Here is a 23,024-nt window from a genome sequence, read left to right on the forward strand (position 1 = left end):
TAGACCCACATACCGCCCCAACAGATCCATAGCTGATGCAATCTCAATTGCTCTTCAAACTGCCCTCACCAACCTAGATAAGAGAAATACCTATGTGAGAATGGTATTCACTGACTACAGCTCAGCTTAGAACTCTGCAACTGGATACTGGACTTGCTGACAGGCCGAACCCAGGTGGTAAGGGAAGGCAACCCCGTCCCTCTGCCACACTGTGCCTCAACACAGGGTCCCACAGGGTGTGTGTTTAGTCCCTTCCTGTACTCCCTGTTCACGCACGACTTCAAAACCATCAAGTTTGCTGACGATACGACGGTGGTAGGCCTGATCACCGGCGGCGATAAGTCAGCCTACAGGGAAGAGGTCAGTGACTTGGCATTGTGGTGCCAGAATAACAACCTCTCTCTCAGTCCATAAGGCGGGGCAGGGGGGGGGGGGGGGGGGGGGCTGCAGGGCTGCAGTGGAGTAGGTCGAGAGCAGCTAAGTTCCTTGGTGTCCAAATCACTAAAGACTTAAAATGGTCCTAACACACTCACACAGTCGTGAAGGAGTGACCGCGCCTCTTCCTCCTCAGGAGGTTGACATGGGCCCTCAATTAGTATTTGGTAGCCTTGCCTTTAAATTGTTTAATTTGGGTTGAACGTTTTGGGTAGCCTTCCACAAGCTTCCCACAATAAATTGGGTGAATTTTGGCCCATTCCTCCCGACAGAGCTGGTGTAACTGAGTCAGATTTGTATGCCTCCTTGCTCGCACACGCTTTTTCAGTTCTGCCCACAAATCTTCTATAGGATTGAGGTCAGGGCTCTGAGATGGCCATTCCAATACATTGACTTTGTTGTCCTTAAGCCATTTTGCCACAACTTTGGAAGTATGCTTGGGGTCATTGTCCATTTGGAAGACCCATTTGCGCCCACGCTTTAACTTCCTGACTGATGTCTTGAGATGTTGCTTCAATATATCCACATAACTTTCCCTCCTCATGAAGCCATCTATTTCGTGAAGTGCACCAGTCCCTCCTGCAGCAAAGCACCCCCACAACATGATGCTGCCACCCCCGTGCTTCACGGTTGGGATGGTGTTCTTCGGCTTGCAAGCGTCCCCCTTTTTCTTCCAAACATAACGATGGTCATTTTGGCCAAACAGTTCTATTTTTGTTTCATCAGACCAGAGGACATTTCTCCAAAAGTCCGATCTTTGTCCCCATGTGCAGTTGCAAACTGTAGTTTGGCTTTTTTTGTGGAGGTTTTAGAGCAGTGGCTTCTTCCTTGCTGAGCGGCTATTAAGTTTGTCGACATAGGACTAATTTTAATGTGGATATAGATACTTTTGTACCTGTTTCCTCCAGCATCTTCACACTGTCCTTTGCTGTTGTTCTGGGATTGATTTGCACATTTCGCATCAAAGTTCGTTCATCTCTAGGAGACAGAACGAGTCTCCTTCCTGAGCGGTATGACGGCCATGGTGTTTATACTTGCGTACTATTGTTTGTACAGATGAACGTGGTACCTTCAGGATTTTGGAAATGGCTCCCAAGGATGAACCAGACTTGTGGAGGTCTACAATTTATTTTCTGAGGTCTTGGCTGATTTCTTTTGATTTGCCCATGATGTCAAGCAAAGAGGCACTGAGTTTGTAGGCCTTGAAATACATCCACAGGTACATCTCCAATTGACTCAAATGTTGTCAATTAGCCCATCAGAAGCTTCTAAAGCCATGACATAATTTTCTGGAATTTTCTAATCTGTTTAAAGGTACAGTCAACTTAGTGTATGTAAACTTTTGACCCACTGGAATTGTGATACAGTGAATTATAAGTGAAATAATCTGTCTATAAACAATTGCCAAACTATAGTTTGAACAAGTGAACAAATGTGTGGAGTGGTTGAAAAACGAGTTTTAATGACTCCAACCTAAGTGTTTGAAAACTTCCAACTTCAACTGTACTTCCATCACTCCATTATCCCTGCAGATTGTAAATATGGTATTGGAACTGACCCTGTATATAGTAGGCTTGCTTACTTACTTACTTACTTACTTATTGTGTTCTTCAATCTTTCTTATTTTTTCACGTGTTATTTGTCTTGTAGTACATTGTTATTGATTATTGCCTTGTTGTGTTTTGAGTTTTCAGGAAAGGCATTTCACTGTACTTGTGCATGTGCCATTAAAACTTGACTTAGATGTATCCAAATAGATGTCACTAGAAAACAGCCTAAAAGCAAGTGCAGGTCCTTTACTCTTATTCTATTTGCAGAGTTTGACGTGACTGTGTTAGCTGTAGTTGGCTTGCTAGCAAGCAAGGGATAAGAACGTTGCCAGTCTGCATAGCAATCGAACAAATCAAAGTCCTCTTCTCTAGCAACATTTCAAATCGAATGAACGACCATTCCGCTTCTCGAGCGATAGAATTAACGACCAGGTTTAGTGAAAGGATGAAATGGTAGGACTTATTAAAATATTCATGAAAACATTCAATTTCTATTGTTGAATGTGTGATTTGGTATTGTTTTCTTTGGCAACCTTGGTATAAGCGGGATAAACGCCTCCACTCTGTACATTATCTGGAACTAAGGAACTCCACGGAGTTCTAAGGAACCTACCACGTCCTCCATTATTTCCAGACCATGTACACAACGTCTGCGTTTATCCCTTACCTATTACTTCATTCGGCAAGGTATTACATTAACAGGTTTTATTACATTAAAAAAATGGAAAGTTACGCTATTACATTTTATTATTACAATAACCAGTGTTATTACATGAACTGTTACAGAGCGGTGTTGTATGGTGAGGCAGGCTTGAATATACAAGGAAGCCAAGAGGTTATCCTACATTGTTGTCTGATTTTCTGTATGGTAATAATGACGATGATGATGATGAATTTTATTTTGTAAAGTGGTTCATTGCATAAAGCATCAACATGTTCATTCACCTTTCTAGTCCCGTCGTTCCACATGAAATCAATCAAAAAGGGGAATTTTGACCACACCCGTTTGATTTGAACAAACTGTACAAACATATTTGCCCATGGTAGAAAAGGTCAGAATGTGAATATTGGACCTGAATGAGCCCTCAAATGTATTTTTGAAGTCAATATTCTAAAAACACGTAAATTCAGATGTCATCTTCGCATATGTTTTAGTTCACCACTTATTTCCACATCATCTGAGAAGTAGGTGTTTTGCCCGCCATCGGATGAGACTAAGAATATTCTTGAATGCAGGGTGGGTGTCATGTTTGGCTGATAAATGTACTAAAATGTGAAAATATTTGAAATTTCAACTTTAAAATGTTACCACAAGATAGCTGAAGGTCCAACCCATTATAAACTGTTGACTTGAATGGGAATATACATTGTTTTAAATTATATTGTCAATCTTCCATAGTAAACTTAATTGAAATCATAGAAACTCAGATAATAGAATAGTCATTCCCATTCAAGTTGATATTCGACTGTGTGTGGACAATTCAATTAAAATGTCAGTTGTGTTCCAGCTAGTTTACGGTGGTCTGAAGGGATTTTTCTATGATTGAAATGACACACGGGGCGGCAGGTAGCCTAGTGGTTAGAGCGTTGGACTAGTAACCGAAAGGTTGCAAGATCAAATCCCTGGGCTGACATGGTAAAAATCTGTCGTTCTGCCCCTGAACAAGGCAGTTAACCCACTGTTCCTAGGCCGTCATTGAAAATAAGAATTTGTTCTTAACTGTTAAATAAAGGTTAAATAAAGGTAAAATGTAAAACTCACCAACAACCCACCATTTAAAGTGTATGCTGGGTCTCAACCGATGGTAAAACCGTTGAGAATGAGAACACAAACACCTCAGATTATTTAAAATAGTGTCTAAGCTACAACATTTGCAAGGATTTTGTTTCGTGTGGAGATTGTGGTTTTTATATTAGTTGACGTTAAACATTTTATTTTTAAACATTACTTGACAACCCTCTTTTGTAAGGCATCAACTGATATCATTCTCAACGGTTTTACCTTTTTCAGTGATGAAGAAGTTACATGGTAGCGTGTGGTATGCAAAATGGGTCAACTTAGAGAACCTCTATCGCCTGTATGTTTTTGCATTCAGGTCCAAAAGGTATCTTCCTGACCACTTCTACCTTGGGTAAACGTGTATGGAAATGTTTTCTTCAAGTCAAAGGGGTGCAGTGAAAAAGGCGATTAAATTCCTATATAGTGGGTACCAGAATTATTGGATCCCTTGATATAGATGAGCAACAAATACTCTATAAATAAATAATACTTTTCTGACCAATATTGTATGCAAAAAAATATAATTTTATACTAAGACAATTGCTCAGAGAAAGAGATTTTGTTCAACAAGTAATACATTTTTCTTCTCGAAAGATAGGGGTCAAAATGATTGGACCCCTCTTCAATACTCCAGAACCCTCCCCTTGTGAGGATAATGACACTGATCCTTTTTCTAAAATGTTTTATGAGATTGGAGAACACATTTGGAGGGATCTTGGACCATTCCTCGATACAGAATATTTTCAGATCCTTGAAGTCCTTCATCTACGTTTATGGACTGCCCTCTTCTATTCAAACCACAGGTTTTCAATGGGGTTCAACTGGAGACTGAGAAGGCCATTGAACCTTTTTATTTTGTGGTCAATTAACCATTTCTTTGTGGATTTTGGTGTATGCTTTTGGTTATTGTCATGCTAGAAGATCCACTTGAAGCCAAGTTTCAGCCTGCTGTCAGAGGCGACCAGGTTTTTGGCTAAAATGGTCTGGCTGTGACTGTCTGGTAGCTTTGGAAGGATAACACATTCCATTTCACTGTTCGCTGAACAATATAAGATCGTTTTGGGGAAGTTTATTCGCTTGTTCACGCCATCTAAATATTACTCCATATCTCAAGATGACGCCTACATTCTACCCTCACTAAATCTCTAGAAGTCTCTAAAACAATTTCTGCCATACAGACATGAACACTACTGCAATATACCACCTCTCTCTCGGTCTGTCTTTCTCTCTCTTTCTATTTCTCTTTCACTCTTTCGCACCTTCCCTCGCACATAGTTTCCCTTGTGTTTGTGTCGATGGAGATGTCAATTGAGGGAGGATGAGCAAGGTAACGTTTTGCCAATGTTGTCTGACAGATCGAGGGGAAAGCGTTCTCTTGAGAAATGAACACACCTGTGTGAGAACACCCAACTGTCCTCGGGCCAGCTGGCATTTTTTACCCTGACCAATGACTGATGATTTTCCTGACGGGCAGATTACAAGCTGACCTATCAATGCACTGCCCTACCATTTGTATGGCTCTAGTTTAGATCTCACACATACTCATTGTGGATTTTTGTATTGAAACCTCAACCAAACTGCCACATTCAATTGGAGCACTATCCACTTACAACATGCAATCAGGGAGACCGTCACTACGCCCCCAGATATAATACAAGAGTTTTAATTAAGCATGAATGAGTGTGCACTTGAGCATGCATAATTTCTGTCTATTTTTCTGCATGTCTGTGTGTAAACTTGCATAATGCATGCACCTGTGTTTCTGTGTAGATCAGTGAATGTGTGTCTGCATGTTTGTCTGTTCATGTCGGTCTTTTTCTGTCAACATAACTGCATACTAACCTGTGGTGGCTGGTGGCACTTTACATCGGAGGACAGGCTCATAGTAGGACTAATGGCTGGAACGAAATTAATGGAACGTGTTTGATACCATTCAATCGATTCCATTCCATCCACCATTACTATGAGCCGTCCTCCTCTCACCAGCCTATACTGATGATGTAATCAATGTAATACATAATGATATAATCAATGTAACAGCTACTAATTCATGTGTCCCGTCCAGGCTGGGAAGAAGTGTGAGGAGGCGCGTCTGGAGAAGGAGGCCATGGTGATGAAGTATGTTCGCGGGGAGAAGGAGGCTCTGGACCTGCGCAGGGACAAGGAGGGGCTGGAAAGGAGGCTGAGGGAGGCCACCAAGGAGGTGGACCGCCAGGCCCTCAGGGGAAACCAGTTGGCTCAGGAGAAAGGCCGGCTGCAGCAGCTCCACGACGTCAAGGTAACGCAGGGTTAATGTTTAAGCATCAAAGTTCCACATGTTCAGCTGCTAAGGTGGCGCTGGCGCAATATTAGATGGACTTTCTGACACCGCTGCTTTATTTGCACTGGCTAATCTATTTTGCCATGAATCTTTCATATTTATTGTAAGTTATTGGAAAGGGTCTGCTCGAAGGCTTTTGATGATGATGAACATGATGGTGGTGGAATGTTTTCCTTTGTCCCCGCTGCGTTTTGCATCATCACAACTTTTGCTTTTTACTGAAACTTTACTGCTGACCATAACAGTAGACTAATGAACAAAATACTGAAATATGTTTTTTGGAGTAAAGTGATCCTTTAACATGAATTACAAATGAAATGGCATACCGTGCCTGTTACATCCTAATGGAATCCCATCTCTTGTTGTCCTCAGGAGGGAGAGGTGAGCAGGCTGAATCGGGAGTTGGAGAACTTCAAGGAGGGGATCAACTCTCACCTAATCAAGGTCAAATGGGCCCAGAACAAGCTGAATAGTGAGACCGACGCCCATAAGGTAAGACCAACTGCATTTTTTACACTGTTGAATAGTAAGGCGACAGCCACAAAGAAAGAACATGGATGAAATCCTATATGTGTTCTTCAATTGTCTATTTTTGTCTGTCAAAAGTTCAACTCAAGTTTTATTTTTGGACAAGTAAAAAAGCGGACATTGCGTTTTTTGACAGACAATGTTGATGATCAACGGATGACTCCCATTTGAAAAACCATTGGCTCAATCTGTGATTTTCAGACACAGAATCGCTGTGGCCAAAGCCTGAATATTAATCGCATCAGAACAAAAGTTAAAAGACAGGAAGAAACAGGATGGAAGTGGCAGAAGAATAATAGTCTACACTATTATACGCCCAAATACAGTATGATTGTGTGTGACTTAGTTTATGATTTTCAAGGTCATTATCTGAATTTGCACTATTTGTATAATGGAGATTTAAAAACAAATTTAAGATTTTAATCAAATTGTATTTGTCACACACGTGTTTAGCAGTTGTTATTGCGGTTGTAGCGAAATGCTTGTGTTTCTAGCTCTAACAGTGGAGTAATATCTAATAGTAATACCAATCAATTTCACAACAATACACACAAATCTAAAGTAAAGGAATGAAATTAAGAACATATAAATATTTGGGCGAGCAATGTCAGAGCGGCATAGACTAAGATACAGTAGAATAGTATAGAATACAGTGTATATATATATATATATATATATATATATATATACACTGCTCAAAAAAATAAAGGGAACACTTAAACAACACAATGTAACTCCAAGTCAATCACACTTCTGTGAAATCAAACTGTCCACTTAGGAAGCAACACTGATTGACAATAAATTTCACATGCTGTTGTGCAAATGGAATAGACAACAGGTGGAAATTATAGGCAATTAGCAAGACACCCCCAATAAAGGAGTGGTTCTGCAGGTGGTGACCACAGACCACTTCTCAGTTCCTATGCTTCCTGGCTGATGTTTTGGTCACTTTTGAATGCTGGCGGTGCTTTCACTCTAGTGGTAGCATGAGACTGAGTCTACAACCCACACAAGTGGCTCAGGTAGTGCAGCTCATCCAGGATGGCACATCAATCCGAGCTGTGGCAAGAAGGTTTGCTGTGTCTGTCAGCGTAGTGTCCAGAGCATGGAGGCGCTACCAGGAGACAGGCCAGTACATCAGGAGACGTGGAGGAGGCCGTAGGAGGGCAACAACCCAGCAGCAGGACCGCTACCTCCGCCTTTGTGCAAGGAGGAGCACTGCCAGAGCCCTGCAAAATGACCTCCAGCAGGCCACAAATGTGCATGTGTCTGCTCAAACGGTCAGAAACAGACTCCATGAGGGTGGTATGAGGGCCCGACGTGGGGGTTGTGCTTACAGCCCAACACCGTTGCCCAACACCGTGCAGGACGTTTGGCATTTGCCAGAGAACACCAAGATTGGCAAATTCGCCACTGGCGCCCTGTGCTCTTCACAGATGAAAGCAGGTTCACACTGAGCACATGTGACAGACGAGTCTGGAGACGCCGTGGAGAACGTTCTGCTGCCTGCAACATCCTCCAGCATGACCGGTTTGGCGGTGGGTCAGTCATGGTGTGGGGTGGCATTTCTTTGGGGGGCCGCACAGCCCTCCATGGGCTCGCCAGAGGTAGCCTGACTGCCATTAGTTACCGAGATGAGATCCTCAGACCCCTTGTGAGACCATATGCTGGTGCGGTTGGCCCTGGGTTCCTCCTAATGCAAGACAATGCTAGACCTCATGTGGCTGGAGTGTGTCAGCAGTTCCTGCAAGAGGAAGGCATTGATGCTATGGACTGGCCCGCCCGTTCCCCAGACCTGAATCCAATTGAATTGAATAAACTTGACTAAAAAATACAGGTTGGACAGCAAATGAAAGATACATTAGTTCTTAATGCAACCGCTGTGTTAGATTTTTAAAATTAACGTTACTACGACATACAGCGTGCGTTAAAGCGAGACCGCACCGAAATTAATGGCGGAATATGAGTTTTACATTTTTCAACAGAACAACGAATTAACATCATAAATAGTTCTTACTTTTTGATGAACTTTCATCAGAATCTTGGGCAAGTTGTCCTTTGTCCAAAATAATCGTTGCTCGGTTGTAGGTTGTCGCCTTCAACTTTGGAATTAGCAGTAAACATTAGCCATGTGGCCCAGACGTGCCCAACTCACTAGAACGCAACACAAAGAAATATCCGAAAATCGCAATATACTGATATAAACTGATATAACTCGGTTTAAAATAACAACATTATGATGTCTTTAACACCTATATCGAATAAAATCAGAGCCGGATATATCTAAGGGCTATAACGGGAGCTTTCTAGAACGCCATCCTGAGGTCTGTCTTGCGTCATGGCGAATGGAGGAAAGACTGGACCCCACGTTCCCAGTCCATTTATATGGCCTCAGATCTGCCTAGCAACTCCATTCCAATTCTCACTATTTGCTGACATCCAGGGGAAGGCGTATGCAGTGCATCTCAACCAATAGAAGACATGCAAATTAATAAACTGACCTCAGAACAGCCTGGCTGATTTCAGATTTCTCACTTGCTGACAGGAAGATTGCTCCAACTCGAGTTCTGTTTTACTCACAGATATAATTCAAACGGTTTTAGAAACTAGAGAGTGTTTTCTATCCAATAGTAATAATAATATGCATATTGTACGAGCAAGAATTGAGTACGAGGCAGTTTAATTTGGGAACAAATTTTTTACAAAGTGAAAACAGCACCCCCTATTGAGAAAAGGTTAACCAAGTTACCCGCATTTGGCAGGCGTACATTTTTCCCCCTGTGTTTAATATGTGAGCTTAAACTAGGTGGTCAGGCTTTTGTTCAAAATGAAAGAAAGTAAATTATAAAAAATAAGCTCTTTGCTTATATATTGCCTTGTTTCTTTGTTGTTGTGTGATGCACATGAACAAATGGAACACTATAGTCAACGCAAAGTAACGGTTTTCTTCGGGACCAAATTTCACCTGCCAGATTCCACCAGCCTGACTGTTCAGTTTGCCTTACCCCCGGGCCATCAGGCAACCGTTAATGTCAACCCCTGCAATGTAATTGTAATTGGTTTGTGATTGTTCCATCGGTGTAATCTTTGATTTGATGCGTGTGAAATATGGATAAAAGGAGAGTAGCCAAATTACCCATAGTTCTGCACATTTTGATATTTGTATGACTGCATTTTTGATTGACTGCAAAGAAATATTGATTTAAATGGGATTTTTTTTATTAAGACAAGCTAACTTTGTTTTGTCAACTTGCCCCAGGTGTGTGATCATGTTTGTGATCATCTTTTTGTCTGCAGTCGTGTTCTTTTGTGGAATGTATTTGCCATTTTTATGGTACCATTTTATTTTTGATGGCAACTACATTTTGAAAATACATTTACTGTTTTGCAAAAGGCCACAGTTCTGTGTCGTCATGTACAGCGTTTTGAAAATGTATGACATTGTTCACAAAATGCTTGTCCGTGATTGCGAAAAACTGTAACATTCACTGGCTTCTTCTCACCACAGGAGACTAAAGTTAAGCTACGAGAGACCACGGCCAAACTCACCCAGGCCAAGGAGGAGACGGAGCAGATCCGCAAGAACTGCCAGGACATGATCCGCACATATCAGGTGTGCGTCTGTGTGTTTTCAAAGATGGCAAACCTGTGTTGATGAGCTTTATTAGAAATCCAAGAAAGTATCATGTGACTTATATTCTGAAATCAGGCTTCTGTCCACTAGGGGCCAGTAGAGTTCTGTGTCCTTTCATTTGCCACCTGGTGCTGTATTATGTATCAAGCAACATGCAATAGGAGTGCAGATTTCTGCCTTTTAGAGCACAATGAATAAGATTACATGGCCATGGGGGGGACCTGATCCTAGATCAGAAATCCTACTCTGAGACACTTAATACAGATGGCCCAAGATCTTTGCTTTGGAATTGATTATGTTTATTCAGTGTTTTACATTAGCGCCGGCTGTCGGCAAATCGGCCAGTTACAGACGGCTACATTTTCCACTTCATAGTAACTTAAAAGTTAATTTAAAAGTTTCAATTCGCCAGTCCGTTTTGTTCTGAACAGAATTATATATATTTTTGTTCTATTCCACTGCTCCGACCAGCGAAGTTCTGAACTGGTTCGAACCCCCAAAAAGTACCGGTTTATATCATTCCTTTCTGTTCCTTTTTAAACCTCTGAAATATACTTTTTTTTAAATTATGATTTAGGCTAACATTAAAAAATTTAATGCGGATAAAGTAGCTTGCTTTGTAAGCCATTTAATCTCTATAGGAAATTCATTAAGAGCAAATTTTATTTTCCCGTAACAGCGTGGTATAAGCATAATGAAAGACAAACACGCTGTGCTGCCAGTCATAGTGTAGGGTGCGAGAAATTATAAGGATGAGGAGACAGCGAGAGAGGATGGAGGAAGCTTGCTTTGAAGCGCTGGGCATCTTGTTAAGACATGCACTATCTGAATTAGGCCCACAGAATTATACTTACAGATGAGAGGCTTCTATGGAGGAGAGTTTAATGTCTTTGAACTTCCAAGTTGGTTTAACGTTGGACCAGAGCAAACTTTAGCTAGCTTGCTAACAAGCTTGTATGTGCAGAGCGCCACTACAATTAAAAACACGTCTTACCTTTTTGTTGTTAAAAAATCCAATGTGAAATTCGATGACCTTTAACTAGCATTTAAAAAATAAAAAAAAAAGTATATTCTTCTTTAATTAAACCTCTCCCTAATTTTGGAATTACGCTTGTAACGTCGTTAGTAGGCTACAATAACTTATGCAAAGATTTCCAGCTGGCATGCATACGTTGGAATTATGCCGCGTTCATGTGCAAGTCGGAACTCTAAAATCTCCGACATGCTAACTGGTTGTAGTTACAGTGCCTTGCAAAAGTATTCATCCTCCTTTCCTATTTTGTTGCGTTACAGCCTGGATTTTTAAATTGATTTTTATTTTTATTTCATGTAATGGACATAAACAAAATAGTCCAAATTGGTGAAGTGAAATGAAAAAAAATTGAAAATAAAAAAACAGAAAAGTGGTGCGTGCATATGTATTCACCCCCTTTGCTATGAAGCCCCTAAATAAGATCTGGTGCAACCAATTACCTTCAGAAGTCACATAATTAGATTGCACACAGGTGGACATTATTTAACTAAGTGTCACATGATCTGTCACATGATCTCAGTATATATACACCTGTTCTGAAAGGCCCCAGATTCTGCAACACCATTAAGCAAGGGGCACCGCCAAGAAAGTGGCACCATGAAGACCAAGGAGCTCTCCAAACAGGTCAGGGACAAAGTTGTGGAGAAGTACAGATCAGGGTTGGGTTATAAAAAAATATCAGAAACTTTGAACATCCCATGGAGCACCATTTAAATCCATTAAGAATATGGCACCACAACCAACCTGCCAAGAGAGGGCCGCCCAAACTCAAGGACCAGGCAAGGAGGACATTAATCAGAGAGGCAACAAAGAGACCAAAGATAACCCTGAAGGAGCTGCAAAGCTCCACAGCGGAGATTGGAGTATCTGTCCATAGGACCACTTTAAGCCGTACACTCCACAGAGCTGGGCTTTACGGAAGAGTGGCCAGAAAAAAAGCCATTGCTTAAAGAAAAAAATACACAAACACGTTTGGTGTTTGCCAAAAGGCATGTGGGAAACTACCCAAAATATGGAAGAAGGTACTCTGGTCAGATGAGACAAAAATTTAGCTTTTTGGCCATCAAGGAAAACGCTATGCAAACTCAACACCTCGCATCACCCCGAGAACACCATCCCCATAGTGAAGCATGGTGGTGGTGGCAGCATCATGCTGTGGGGATGTTTTTCATCGGCAGGGACTGGGAAACTGGTCAGAACTGAAGGAATGATGGATGGCGCTAAATACAGGGAAATTCTTGGGGGAAACCTGTTTCAGTCTTCCAGAGATTTGAGACTGGGATGGAGGTTCACCTTCCAGCAGGACAATGACCCTAAGCATACTGCTAAAGCAACACTCGAGTGGTTTAAGGGGAAACATTTAAATGTCTTGGAATGGCCTAGTCAAAGCCCAGACCTCAATCCAATTGAGAATCTGTGGTATGACTTAAAGATTGCTCTACACCAGCGGAACCCATCCAACTTGAAGGAGCTGGAGCGGTTTTGCCTTGAAGAATGGGCAAAAATCCCAGTGGCTAGATGTGCCAAGCTTATAGAGACATACCCCAAGAGACTTGCAGCTGTAATTGCTTCAAAATGTTGTTCTACAAAGTATTGACTTTGGGGGGTGAATAGTTTTTTGGGGGTCTTATTTCTTGTTTCACCCCCAAAAAATATTTTGCATCTTCAAAGTGGTAGGCATGTTGTGTAAATCAAATGATACAAACCCTTAAATACATTTGAATTCAAGTTTGTAAGGCAAAAATGCCAAGGAAAAATGCCAAGGGGGGTGAATACTTCCGCAAGCCACTGTGTGTGTGTGTGTGTGTGTGTGTGTGTGTGTGTGTGTGTGTGTGTGTGTGTGTGTGTGTGTGTGTGTGTGTGTGTGTGTGTGTGTGTGTGTGTGTGTGTGTGTGTGTGTGCGCGCGCGCGCGTGTCTACCACTGTGTAGCCGTTAGCGATGATGCTAATGAAAACAGTCTTCTGGTAGATGGAAATGCTTTCCCAAAAACTTTTTCAATTAAATGTTAAGTACGAAGTAGCCTATGATTATCTGGCAGAATGATATCATGAATATTTTCATGAATCCAGTGGAAATTTGTTTTGCATACTCTACCTGGAAAAACAAAACCTTTTATTTTTAAAGATAATGTGGGCTATTTACTTCATTTTTCTGTTTTAAGAAAATACATTATTTGAAGAACTAATATCACTGTGGCAATTAATATTTGGCAGTAAAACTGTAAATAGACTTTAATCTCAAGAGAAGACAGGTTAAATGTTAAAAAAGGTTTAATGTTATCGTACTGTAGTAGTACTATCGTACTACTATGTTATCGAAACTATTCCTGATCATGTAGGCCTGGACCAAGACAATATCCAAAACAACGAACAGTTCACTGAATTCATACATTTACAGTCATTTCAATTGTATAGTCATGTCTTTCTACACAATACCACAACACATTTTTCCCATCTGGGAGATGAACTATAAAGTATTAAATTATTTCGCTATGTATTTGATGGAATCAAGGCATTAGAGTGTACCAGAAGTCGCCCCAAATAGAGCTTTTTGGGCCAGACCCCTACGGCCTGGCATCGCTAAGCTGGCTATTTTTTCTATTTGGCTGGCTACTCTATGTTCTTGTGGAAATCACTGGTTATTCTGAAACGATCTTTCCATTAATTCGATCTCTTTTCTCTTTACTCCTTGTTTCTTTCCTTCCTCTCTTATGATGTCTCTCCATCCTTCTTTTCTCCTCTTTCTCTTACCACATCCTTATTTATTTTTCAATTCTCTCTCTCTATCCTCTCTCACTCCTTCCTCCATCTGTTGCTCCTTCCCCCTGTTCCTCTGTGCTTTCTCTCTTTAACCCCCCCCCCCCCCCCCCCCCGCTTTCTCAGGAGTCAGAGGAGATCAAGTCGAACGAATTGGATGCCAAGCTGCGCGAGACTAAAGGCGAACTGGAGAAACACAAACAGGAACAGACAGACCAGCTGGAGGTCCAACACAACACACACACACACACACACACACACCGACATACACTTACACACTGCCCCATTTCCACTGCCCTCTTTTAAGATTAACACTTAAGAGATATCGCAGTGAAATTGTCAATATTTAAGCAATCGGTCAAAACAACTCAAAACACTTAACACGTAACTGCTCTTTCTCATTTATGCAATGCCCCGTTGCCATGGAAATCAACTTAATTCAAGGGCTCATTTGTAGTATTTTGGGAAGTTTGTTTTTATGAGGTTTTAGCTTCGATCTGATTAATGTTGCTTTACTGGAAGTGTTGTTGCTGGTTCACCTCACCTATGCTCTCCAGATTCAAACCGTTCACGTATTGCTTGAGTAATATCCCAAAGTCACTTCAGGCTACTGAGAAATAGGAAAGCTTTAACATGAACAAGCTTTGACAGTGTCCAAAACAAAAGCAGATATTCTGAAATGGAAGCAAAACCATATCTCATTGGCTAAATAATTTTGAACAGTTAACGGTGGACAATCTGAATGAACATTCCAAAATGTTGTAGGAAAGCATCAGTAGTTTCAAGTTTGATTAGTCACATGGTATACACCGTCCAATGAAATGCTTACTTGCAGGTTCCTTCTCGACAATGCAATAACAATAAGTAATAATACAATATAAAAATATTCTTAAAATGATGCTAAATGAGCTATTCTTATGACTGTACATATTCTAGAAAGCATTTCGTAACATCATCGCGTATAGGTGGCAATTGGATCTGAAACACTAGCTTTTCAGACTGTTAGCTAACCTAACGAATGCTCTGCTTTGATTGACAGATGCACCGTTCCAAGGCCAAGGAGCTAGAAGACCTAAAGAGGACATTCAATGAGGGGATGGATGAACTGACCACTCTGCGTGCAAAGGTGTGTGTTTGTATGTGTCTTGGTCTCTGCGTGTGTGTGTGTCTGTTTCTCTAGCCTCATTTACACCTTGCAATAACGTGGCTTTCATTATCCGATCAAGATGATCCAATCACTATCTAATTAAGTTCTGTCACGTTTACAGATGGTATTGACATGTGTCTGTTTTTCGTCCACTCTGTCAGCAGTGTGACCACATTTCCTGGCCCCATTTATTTGATATTGTTTCAAAGTAATGATTTTCTGGAGCCTCCCGGGTGGCGCAGTGGTCTAGGGCACTGCATCGCAGTGCTAACTGCGCCACCAGAGTCTCTGGGTTCGCGCCCAGGCTCTGTCGCAGCCGGCCGCGACCGGGAGGTCCGTGGGGCGACGCACAATTGGCATAGCGTCGTCCGGGTTAGGGAGGGTTTGGCCGGTAGGGATATCCTTGTCTCATCGCGCTCCAGCGACTCCTGTGGCGGGCCGGGCGCAGTGCGCGCTAACCAAGGGGGCCAGGTACACAGTGTTTCCTCCGACACATTGGTGCGGCTGGCTTCCGGGTTGGAGGCGCGCCGTGTTAAGAAGCAGTGCGGCTTGGTTGGGTTGTGCTTCGGAGGACGCATGGCTTTCGACCTTCGTCTCTCCCGAGCCCGTACGGGAGTTGTAGCGATGAGACAAGATAGTAATTACTAGCGATTGGATACCACGAAAATTGGGGAGAAAATGGGATAAAAAAATAAATAAAAAAAATATAAAAAGTTATGATTTTCTATTTGATGAGTAAATGTAATGATGATTAAAATGGTTTCCAGGTCTGTGTACACCTATAAGATATCTAGATACGTGCCTTACTACGTCCAGAGACAAAACATTTTGCTGACAAAATGTTGCTATTTTAAATATAATTTCCTACAATTCTACACATTTTGCCTTTGGGCAGACAGAACATTTTACAGTTTTAAAGCTATTTTCCTGTAATTCTACACATTTAGTCATGGGTATTAGAGAAAATTGCAGTTTTAAAGCAAATGTCCTGCAATTATACACATTTTGCCATGGTTTATGCCTTGTTCTTATGCTATCTGAGTGACTCAAACATTATAACAAAATCAATGGGGGCCATCATGACATGTCTGGAATTTTTGATTCTCTCTGACTATTTTTTGGGGGGATGATTTGTTTGTTTTCAAAGATGATCTCATTACAAAATATATAGCTCCATTATATTTTCTACATGCTTTATATCTGGTTTTAGTTGTTTAAGTTTACACTGAAAACATTTTACGACCTGAAAATTATTGAAATTAAATCATTTGTATTATTATTTTTAAAAATTGCAGTGGCGGCTGCGAGTTAGCAGTGGTGCTGCTAAATGCATATAGGGAAAACACTGACACCTGTCAAAAAATGTGTGGACAAGATCAGGACAAAGGACACATGTTAGCACCAGGTATAAATGGGTATTCTCTCGTGTGTGTGTGTGTGTGTGTGTGTGTGTGTGTGCTCGCTCGCTCGCTTGTGCATGTGCGGTGCTGGGTCCCAGGTGAAGTGTCTGGAGGATGAGAGGCCTCGCTGGGAGGATGAGCTCTCCAAGTACAGAGAGATCATCAACAGGCAGAAGGCCGAGATCGCGAGGCAGAGAGACAAGCTGGGAGAGATACACGCACTGGAGGAACAGCACCAACGGTGAGCCAACACTTGTGCACACACACAGAGACAGTCACACTCATTTTCCCTCTCACACACTATCACATTCCCTCCACACACACACACACACACACACACACACACACACACACACACACACACACACACACACACACACACACACAGACTAGTCGGTTGATCTTGTATTGCTTGCCTCTGCACCGTTTGGCTGATTCTAGTGTGTGACCTTGTGAATGAATGCCAATTCTCCGAAGTGGCATCCTGTCCTATCTCTCCCAATCCTCATTGATTCGACAGCACTGTAAAGGGAAACGCAACACAGTAGAGGTTGACTTTCCATCCCATTTTTTTCACCTGTCAAAGCATTCTTTGGACAAATAAATTTGCCATAGGAAAGGGAGCAACTTGGCTGTCACTGTCCGTATTGACATCCCTGTGCACTAGTCCACACGTACACTTCTGAGGGCACACTGACTTATGGTGTGTGTGTGTGTGTGTGTCTTACTAGCACTGATTTTGCTGATAGCTCCTTTGAGGAATTGCAATGACTGTGATTTTGTATGAAATGTAGTTTTCTCACCTACCTTAGTTGAATGCACTGTGACTGTAAATCGCTACAAATCTGTCTGCGAGATAAAAAAAAGTTTAAATGTGCTGTGCGTGCAATGTGTCTTCCTCAGGGACGAGCATGAGATGGTCAGTCTACGCGAGGAGGTGGAGAGTGTGAACGTCCAGAACGGCGACCTCCAGCTGGATGTGCAAGGCAGCCGGGAGCGGGAGGCTGAGCTCTTGGGCTTCACGGAGAAGCTAAGCAGCAAGAACGCCCAGCTGCAGTCGGAGAGCAATGGCCTACAGGCCCAGTTGGACCGACTGGGCACCAACTCCATGGAGCTGCAGGGCCGCTTGGACGAGACGCAGACAGCACTGGCCGACCAGGTGAGTCGACACAACACAGACTGTTGTTTTCAATGTTTTTGTAATTTTTGAATATGAGGTTTTCAAGGTTATTTCAGGTAGTACTTTTTTCCCAGGGGAAAGGAAACAATGATCAAACTGACTATAATAGAACAGCAGAAAACAGAATAGAAAGAGAAAATACATAGTACAACACACGCACAGTACTAAAAGGTAATATTCAATTACCTACAGAGAAAGAGCCCAAAAAGTACTGGCTCCCATTCTTTCCTTTTTTTTTTGTTAAGGCCCAGTGCATTCAAAAACGTGATTTGATTGTGTTTTATATACAGTACCAGTCAAAAGTTTGGACACACCTACTCATTAAAGTAAAAAAAAAAAAGTTTACTATTTTATACATTGTAGAATAATAGTGAAGACATCAACACTATGGAATCATGTAGTAACCAAAAATCAAACTTTATTTTAGATTTGAGATTGTTCAAAGTAGCCATCCTTTGCCTTGATGACAGATTTGCACACTCTTGGCATTCTCTCAACCAGCTTCATGAGGTAGTCACCTGGAATGCATTTCAATTAACAGGTGTGTCTTGTTAATTTGTGGAATTTCTTTCCTCCATAATGCTTCCTTCAACCAGCTTCACCTGGAATGCTTTTCCAACAGTCTTGAAGGAGTTCCCACACATGCTGAGCACTTGTTGGCTGCTTTTCCTTCACTCTGCGGTCCAACTCGTCCCAAACCATCTCAATTAAGTTTAGGTCGGGTGATTGTGGAAGCCAGGCCATCTGATGCAGCAGTCCATCACTCTCCTTCTTGGTCATATAGCTCTTACACAGCCTGGAGGTGTGTTGGGTCATTGTCCTGTTGAAAAACAAATGATAGTCCCACTAAGCGCAAACCAGATGGGATGACGTATCACTGCAGAATGCTGTGGTAGCCATGATGGTTAAGTGTGCCTTGAATTCTAAATAAATCACAGACAGTGTCACCAGCAAAGCACCATCACACCTCCTCCTCCATGCTTCACGGTGAGAACCACACATGCGGAGATCATCTGTTCACCTACTCTGTATCTCACGAAGACACTGCGTTTGGAACCAAAAATCTCAAATTTGGACTCATCAGGGCAAAGGACAGATTTCCACCAGTCTAATGTCCATTGCTTGTGTTTCTTGGCCCAAGCAAGTCTCTTCTTCTTCTTATTGGTGTTCTTTAGTAGTGGTTTCTTTGCAGCAATTCGACCATGAATGCCTGCTCACGCAGTCTCCTCTGAACAGTTGATGTTGATGTGTCTGTTACTTGAACTCTGTGAAGCATTTATTTGGGCTGCAATCTGAGGTGCAGTTAACTCTAATGAACTTATCCTCTGCTGCAGAGGTAACTCTGGGTCTTCCTTTCCTGTGGCAGCCCTCATGAGAGCCAGTTTCATCATAGTGCCTGATTGTTTTTGAGACTGCACTTGAAGAAAATGTGAAGTTCTTAAAATTTTCCGGATCGACTGACCTTCATGTCTTAAAGTAATGATGGCCTGCCGTTTCTCTTTGCTTCAGAGCGCGACGTGTGTTGTTGTTGAACGCCGAAACCTGAACTAGAGACCTCGAGTTTTTATATACTTTTATTTATTTTGGATCCTGTGACTCTGTTGGGGTTAGTTGCTGTGAGCGCTGCAGTCTGTTCCGGGATCCTGCCAGATTCGGCATAGGGGGAGAGACCCGAAAGCCCAGCTGGCTCGGCGGTCTCAAATGGAGGTCGCTATTGAACATTTCCAGCGCTGCGGGAGCATTGTTTACTTTGTTTTGTTCCGGGACATTGTGGACCGCTCTGACTTTCAATGTACCAACTGCTGCTTTCGGAGGACTACAGGTGCGAAGTGGCACCTCTTACCAAGCAAGTAGCAAACCTACACAAGGGTGGGGAATCCACTGGGGAACTGGGGAATCCACGCCTGCCTACTTTTTCTTCCACCCCAGTAGCCGGATGCCGCTCTGGTCTGGTGGAAGTTTCGCCGCCGTGTTGGCTCTCCACAACCGACTGGCCGGTGCTCAGCAGGATTCCAATCCGAAGGGGTCTCCCCTTCCCTGGAAAACGGAGCTGTTCTCGACCCAACCAACTCGCCGTGGAAGTCGAAGAAAACATCCTCTGGCAACGGGGGATGTTGAGCCCATATCTGACACAGACCAGAAACAGCTTTGCCGCCCTGGATCCAGAGGTTCTGGCGCCTTCTTCCCTGGGGGCTTCCTATTCAAGATCAGATCTGGAGGTACCTGCATCTTTGTCCTCGGTTCTGTCTCCCTCACCGGTGGCTTCTACCTCAGGTTCAGATCTTCGGAGCTCCCACCCTCATCAGACCGTGAGGCTGCCTTAGAGACCGGCTCATTCAACATCACCAGCTGTCATCATAGGCAGCTCTATGGTGATAAACATCTTGCTTCCCAAGGCAAAATCCCTGTGCTACCCAGGATAACGAGTACAGGACCTTGCAAGGCTTCTTCCGATTGTTCTACGACAGATGCCGGGAGCTGACACTGTTGTAGTCCATGTGGGGTCAAACGACATAAGGAGGGCTTGGAAAATTGATTTTAAGAAACTGATTTTAGCATTAAAACACTCCAAAACACGGCCAATCATTTCAGGTCCAGTGCCATCGTTGGGCCACGGGTGTGAAAGATTCAGCAGACTGCTGGCATTACACATCTGGCTAAAAGACTACTGTAGCTCTGCTGGTGTCACTTTTATAGATAACTTTGACACCTTCTGGAAACAGAAGATACTCTACAGGAATGACGGAGTCCATCAAAATCATCTTGGCTCCTGGACTCTGTCCACACATTTCAAGGCTGCGTTGATACAATGACTTTTCAATAATTTATTAAGAAGCCATTTTTTTTCCATTTTTATTATTTGATATTGAGATAAGAACGGCTGCAGTGAACCTTCAAAGGAAAGATTCACCGATTTTTATTTTATTTTTATGTTATATAGTTTTTGTGCGTCTCTGAATGATGATCTATCGATTCCCGGGGTCATTTCATGTTTTCATGTGTATCTGAGCTATTGGCCATTAAAGGAATTTCAAGCAGGCAGATATACAGCCGGTATGACGAATTTTGTTTATATGATAAGGCAATAGCTCAGATACACATGAAAACATGAAATTACCCTTGGAATCGATAGAACATCATTCAGAGATGCACAAAAACAATTGCACATTCAAAATGGGTGAATCTTTCTTTAAAGGGATTTATTTTGAGAGCATGGAAATGAGAGTAGGGGAATAGGTGGAAGTACAGTACAGAAACTGGCACTACTAGGATTCAAACCCCCTGTTACGAGCCTGCGTTGTCCAGAGGTGAAGACCACTACCTCCAGCACCTCATTCTTTCATGCAAAACGGGGACATAATCTATTTGTCGTGCATGATCGAAGTCGGTCACTTTAGTTAAAAAACTAAATGAGCAGGACCAGGTTTCCCGATAGGGATGGTACTTATGCTTACGAGTGTTTTAATGATGCATCGTTTCTATAACAGCCAAAGATGTAACATTCATTTCCCACACCACATAGAGAGAACATTCACTAAGTGTCTTTGGAACATGTGTCCATAGTGATAGGATCGAAAGGAAGGCAGCAATGCTCCCGGATCAGCTTTCTTCGTTTAATTCTTACCTTAACATTAGAATGAATACACAATACTGATAACGGATCAGCTCCTGGATAGACTATCATCTAGGGCTGCACATTTTGAGGCTGTTATTTCTAATGGCTTAGCCTATAATAATGTAGTAAATCACATATTTGGCACATCATTGCACATGTTGTTACTCTTCATGAAATCCACTTATTAGGTGCACCCATCTAGTACCGGGTTGGAGCCCCCCTTTGGCTCCAGCCTGAATTCTTCAGGGCTTGGAAACGTTGCTTAATTGGTATCAAGGGACCTAACGTGTGTCAGGAAAACATTCCCTACACCACCGCTACCAGCCTGAACCATTGACACCAGACAGTAGGGCTGGGCGATATGACGATATATGTTGTGTGACGAAAGACGTTTTTCTATCGTTTATTTCTTTGTGTCGCAAATTACACTCTTTACGGCAATATTTCTTGTCAATTGGACGACGCTTGCGCGTTCTTCCACACCTCCCGTGTAGAAGGAAATTTGCAACACAAACAAACATTGACGAGAGTGAATGTGACACAGAGCATGGAGACACGGAAACACGGAGCTCGTACCTTAAAGAGGGGCTATTTCGGTCGCATGGATGTGGTTTGGCTATGAAAAGTCATGGACCAGAAAACCGTCCTCTGCAAAATATGCCGCAGGCCGGTCCCGACAACAGGCTCAAACACCACTAAACTCTTAACCACCTACGCAAGTATCATGTGAAACAGTACAGTCGAGTGCTCAAAACAACCCCCAACTCAGATGTTGCAAGAGTCTTTTGCCCGCGGCACACCATATGGCAAAGAATCACGAAGATGGAAGGAGATAACAGCTGCCGTTACAACTTACATCTGCAGAGACAAGGCCCCAATTTACACTGTCGAGAAACAGGGGTTTCATGAGTTGGTGCGAACACTCGACCCAAGGCACCAAATGCAAATTGATATGTGACATGTATTAATGCCAAAATAACATGCAAAACAGGCAAGCCCCCCCAAAATATATATATATATATTTTATGCCTATATTTATTTTGTTTGCAACTATAGTTAAAGTGTTTTCTAATGAACTTTTTAGATTTTATACATTCATATTTTATATTTTGCACAATGGTTCTAAATAAAGGTTCTAAATAAAATGATAAATAATCAAATATGACTAAGTACCTTTTATTTGTTAAATATAATTCAAAATGTAACAAGAAATTGTCCTTTACATGTGGTAATTTTATTCAGTGAATTTACAGAAAATGTGCTATATCGTGATATGTATCGTTATCGGGATATGAAATGACCTATATCGGGATATGAGATTTTGGCCATATCGCCCAGCCCTACCATGTAGGATGGGGCCATGGACTCATGCTGCTTACGTCAATTCCTGACTACCATCAGAATGATGCAACAGGAACCGGGATTCGTCGGACAAGGCAATGTTTTTGCTCTCAATTGTCCAGTGCTGGTGATCGCGTGACCACTGGAGCTGCTTGTTCTTGTTTTTAGCTGGTAGGGGTGGAACCTTGTGAGATTTGTTTATCACTTTTTTGGTTACTACATGATTCCATGAGTTATTTCATAGGTTTTTTGTCTTCACTATTATTCTACAATGTACAAAATTGAAAAAATAAAGAAAAAACC

At 42.2% G+C, this 23,024-nt stretch overlaps 1 protein-coding gene across 2 annotated transcripts in view; it reads left to right on the plus strand.

The window, feature by feature from the left end:
• ccdc186 (coiled-coil domain-containing protein 186) overlaps positions 1–23,024 on the plus strand; it is a 103,913-nt gene that overhangs the window by 42,249 nt on the left and 38,640 nt on the right. For both annotated transcript variants that reach the window (XM_039010355.1, XM_039010356.1), the window contains exons 5-11: positions 5,831–6,043; positions 6,458–6,577; positions 10,122–10,226; positions 14,164–14,262; positions 15,077–15,163; positions 16,683–16,825; positions 17,488–17,743. In XM_039010355.1, coding sequence (XP_038866283.1) covers positions 5,831–6,043; positions 6,458–6,577; positions 10,122–10,226; positions 14,164–14,262; positions 15,077–15,163; positions 16,683–16,825; positions 17,488–17,743 — 1,023 coding nt within the window. The remainder of the gene's footprint in view (positions 1–5,830; positions 6,044–6,457; positions 6,578–10,121; positions 10,227–14,163; positions 14,263–15,076; positions 15,164–16,682; positions 16,826–17,487; positions 17,744–23,024) is intronic.

The sequence above is a fragment of the Salvelinus namaycush genome, chromosome 16, assembly GCF_016432855.1.
Source record: "Salvelinus namaycush isolate Seneca chromosome 16, SaNama_1.0, whole genome shotgun sequence".
In the NCBI taxonomy this organism is placed as follows: Eukaryota; Metazoa; Chordata; class Actinopteri; order Salmoniformes; family Salmonidae; genus Salvelinus; species Salvelinus namaycush.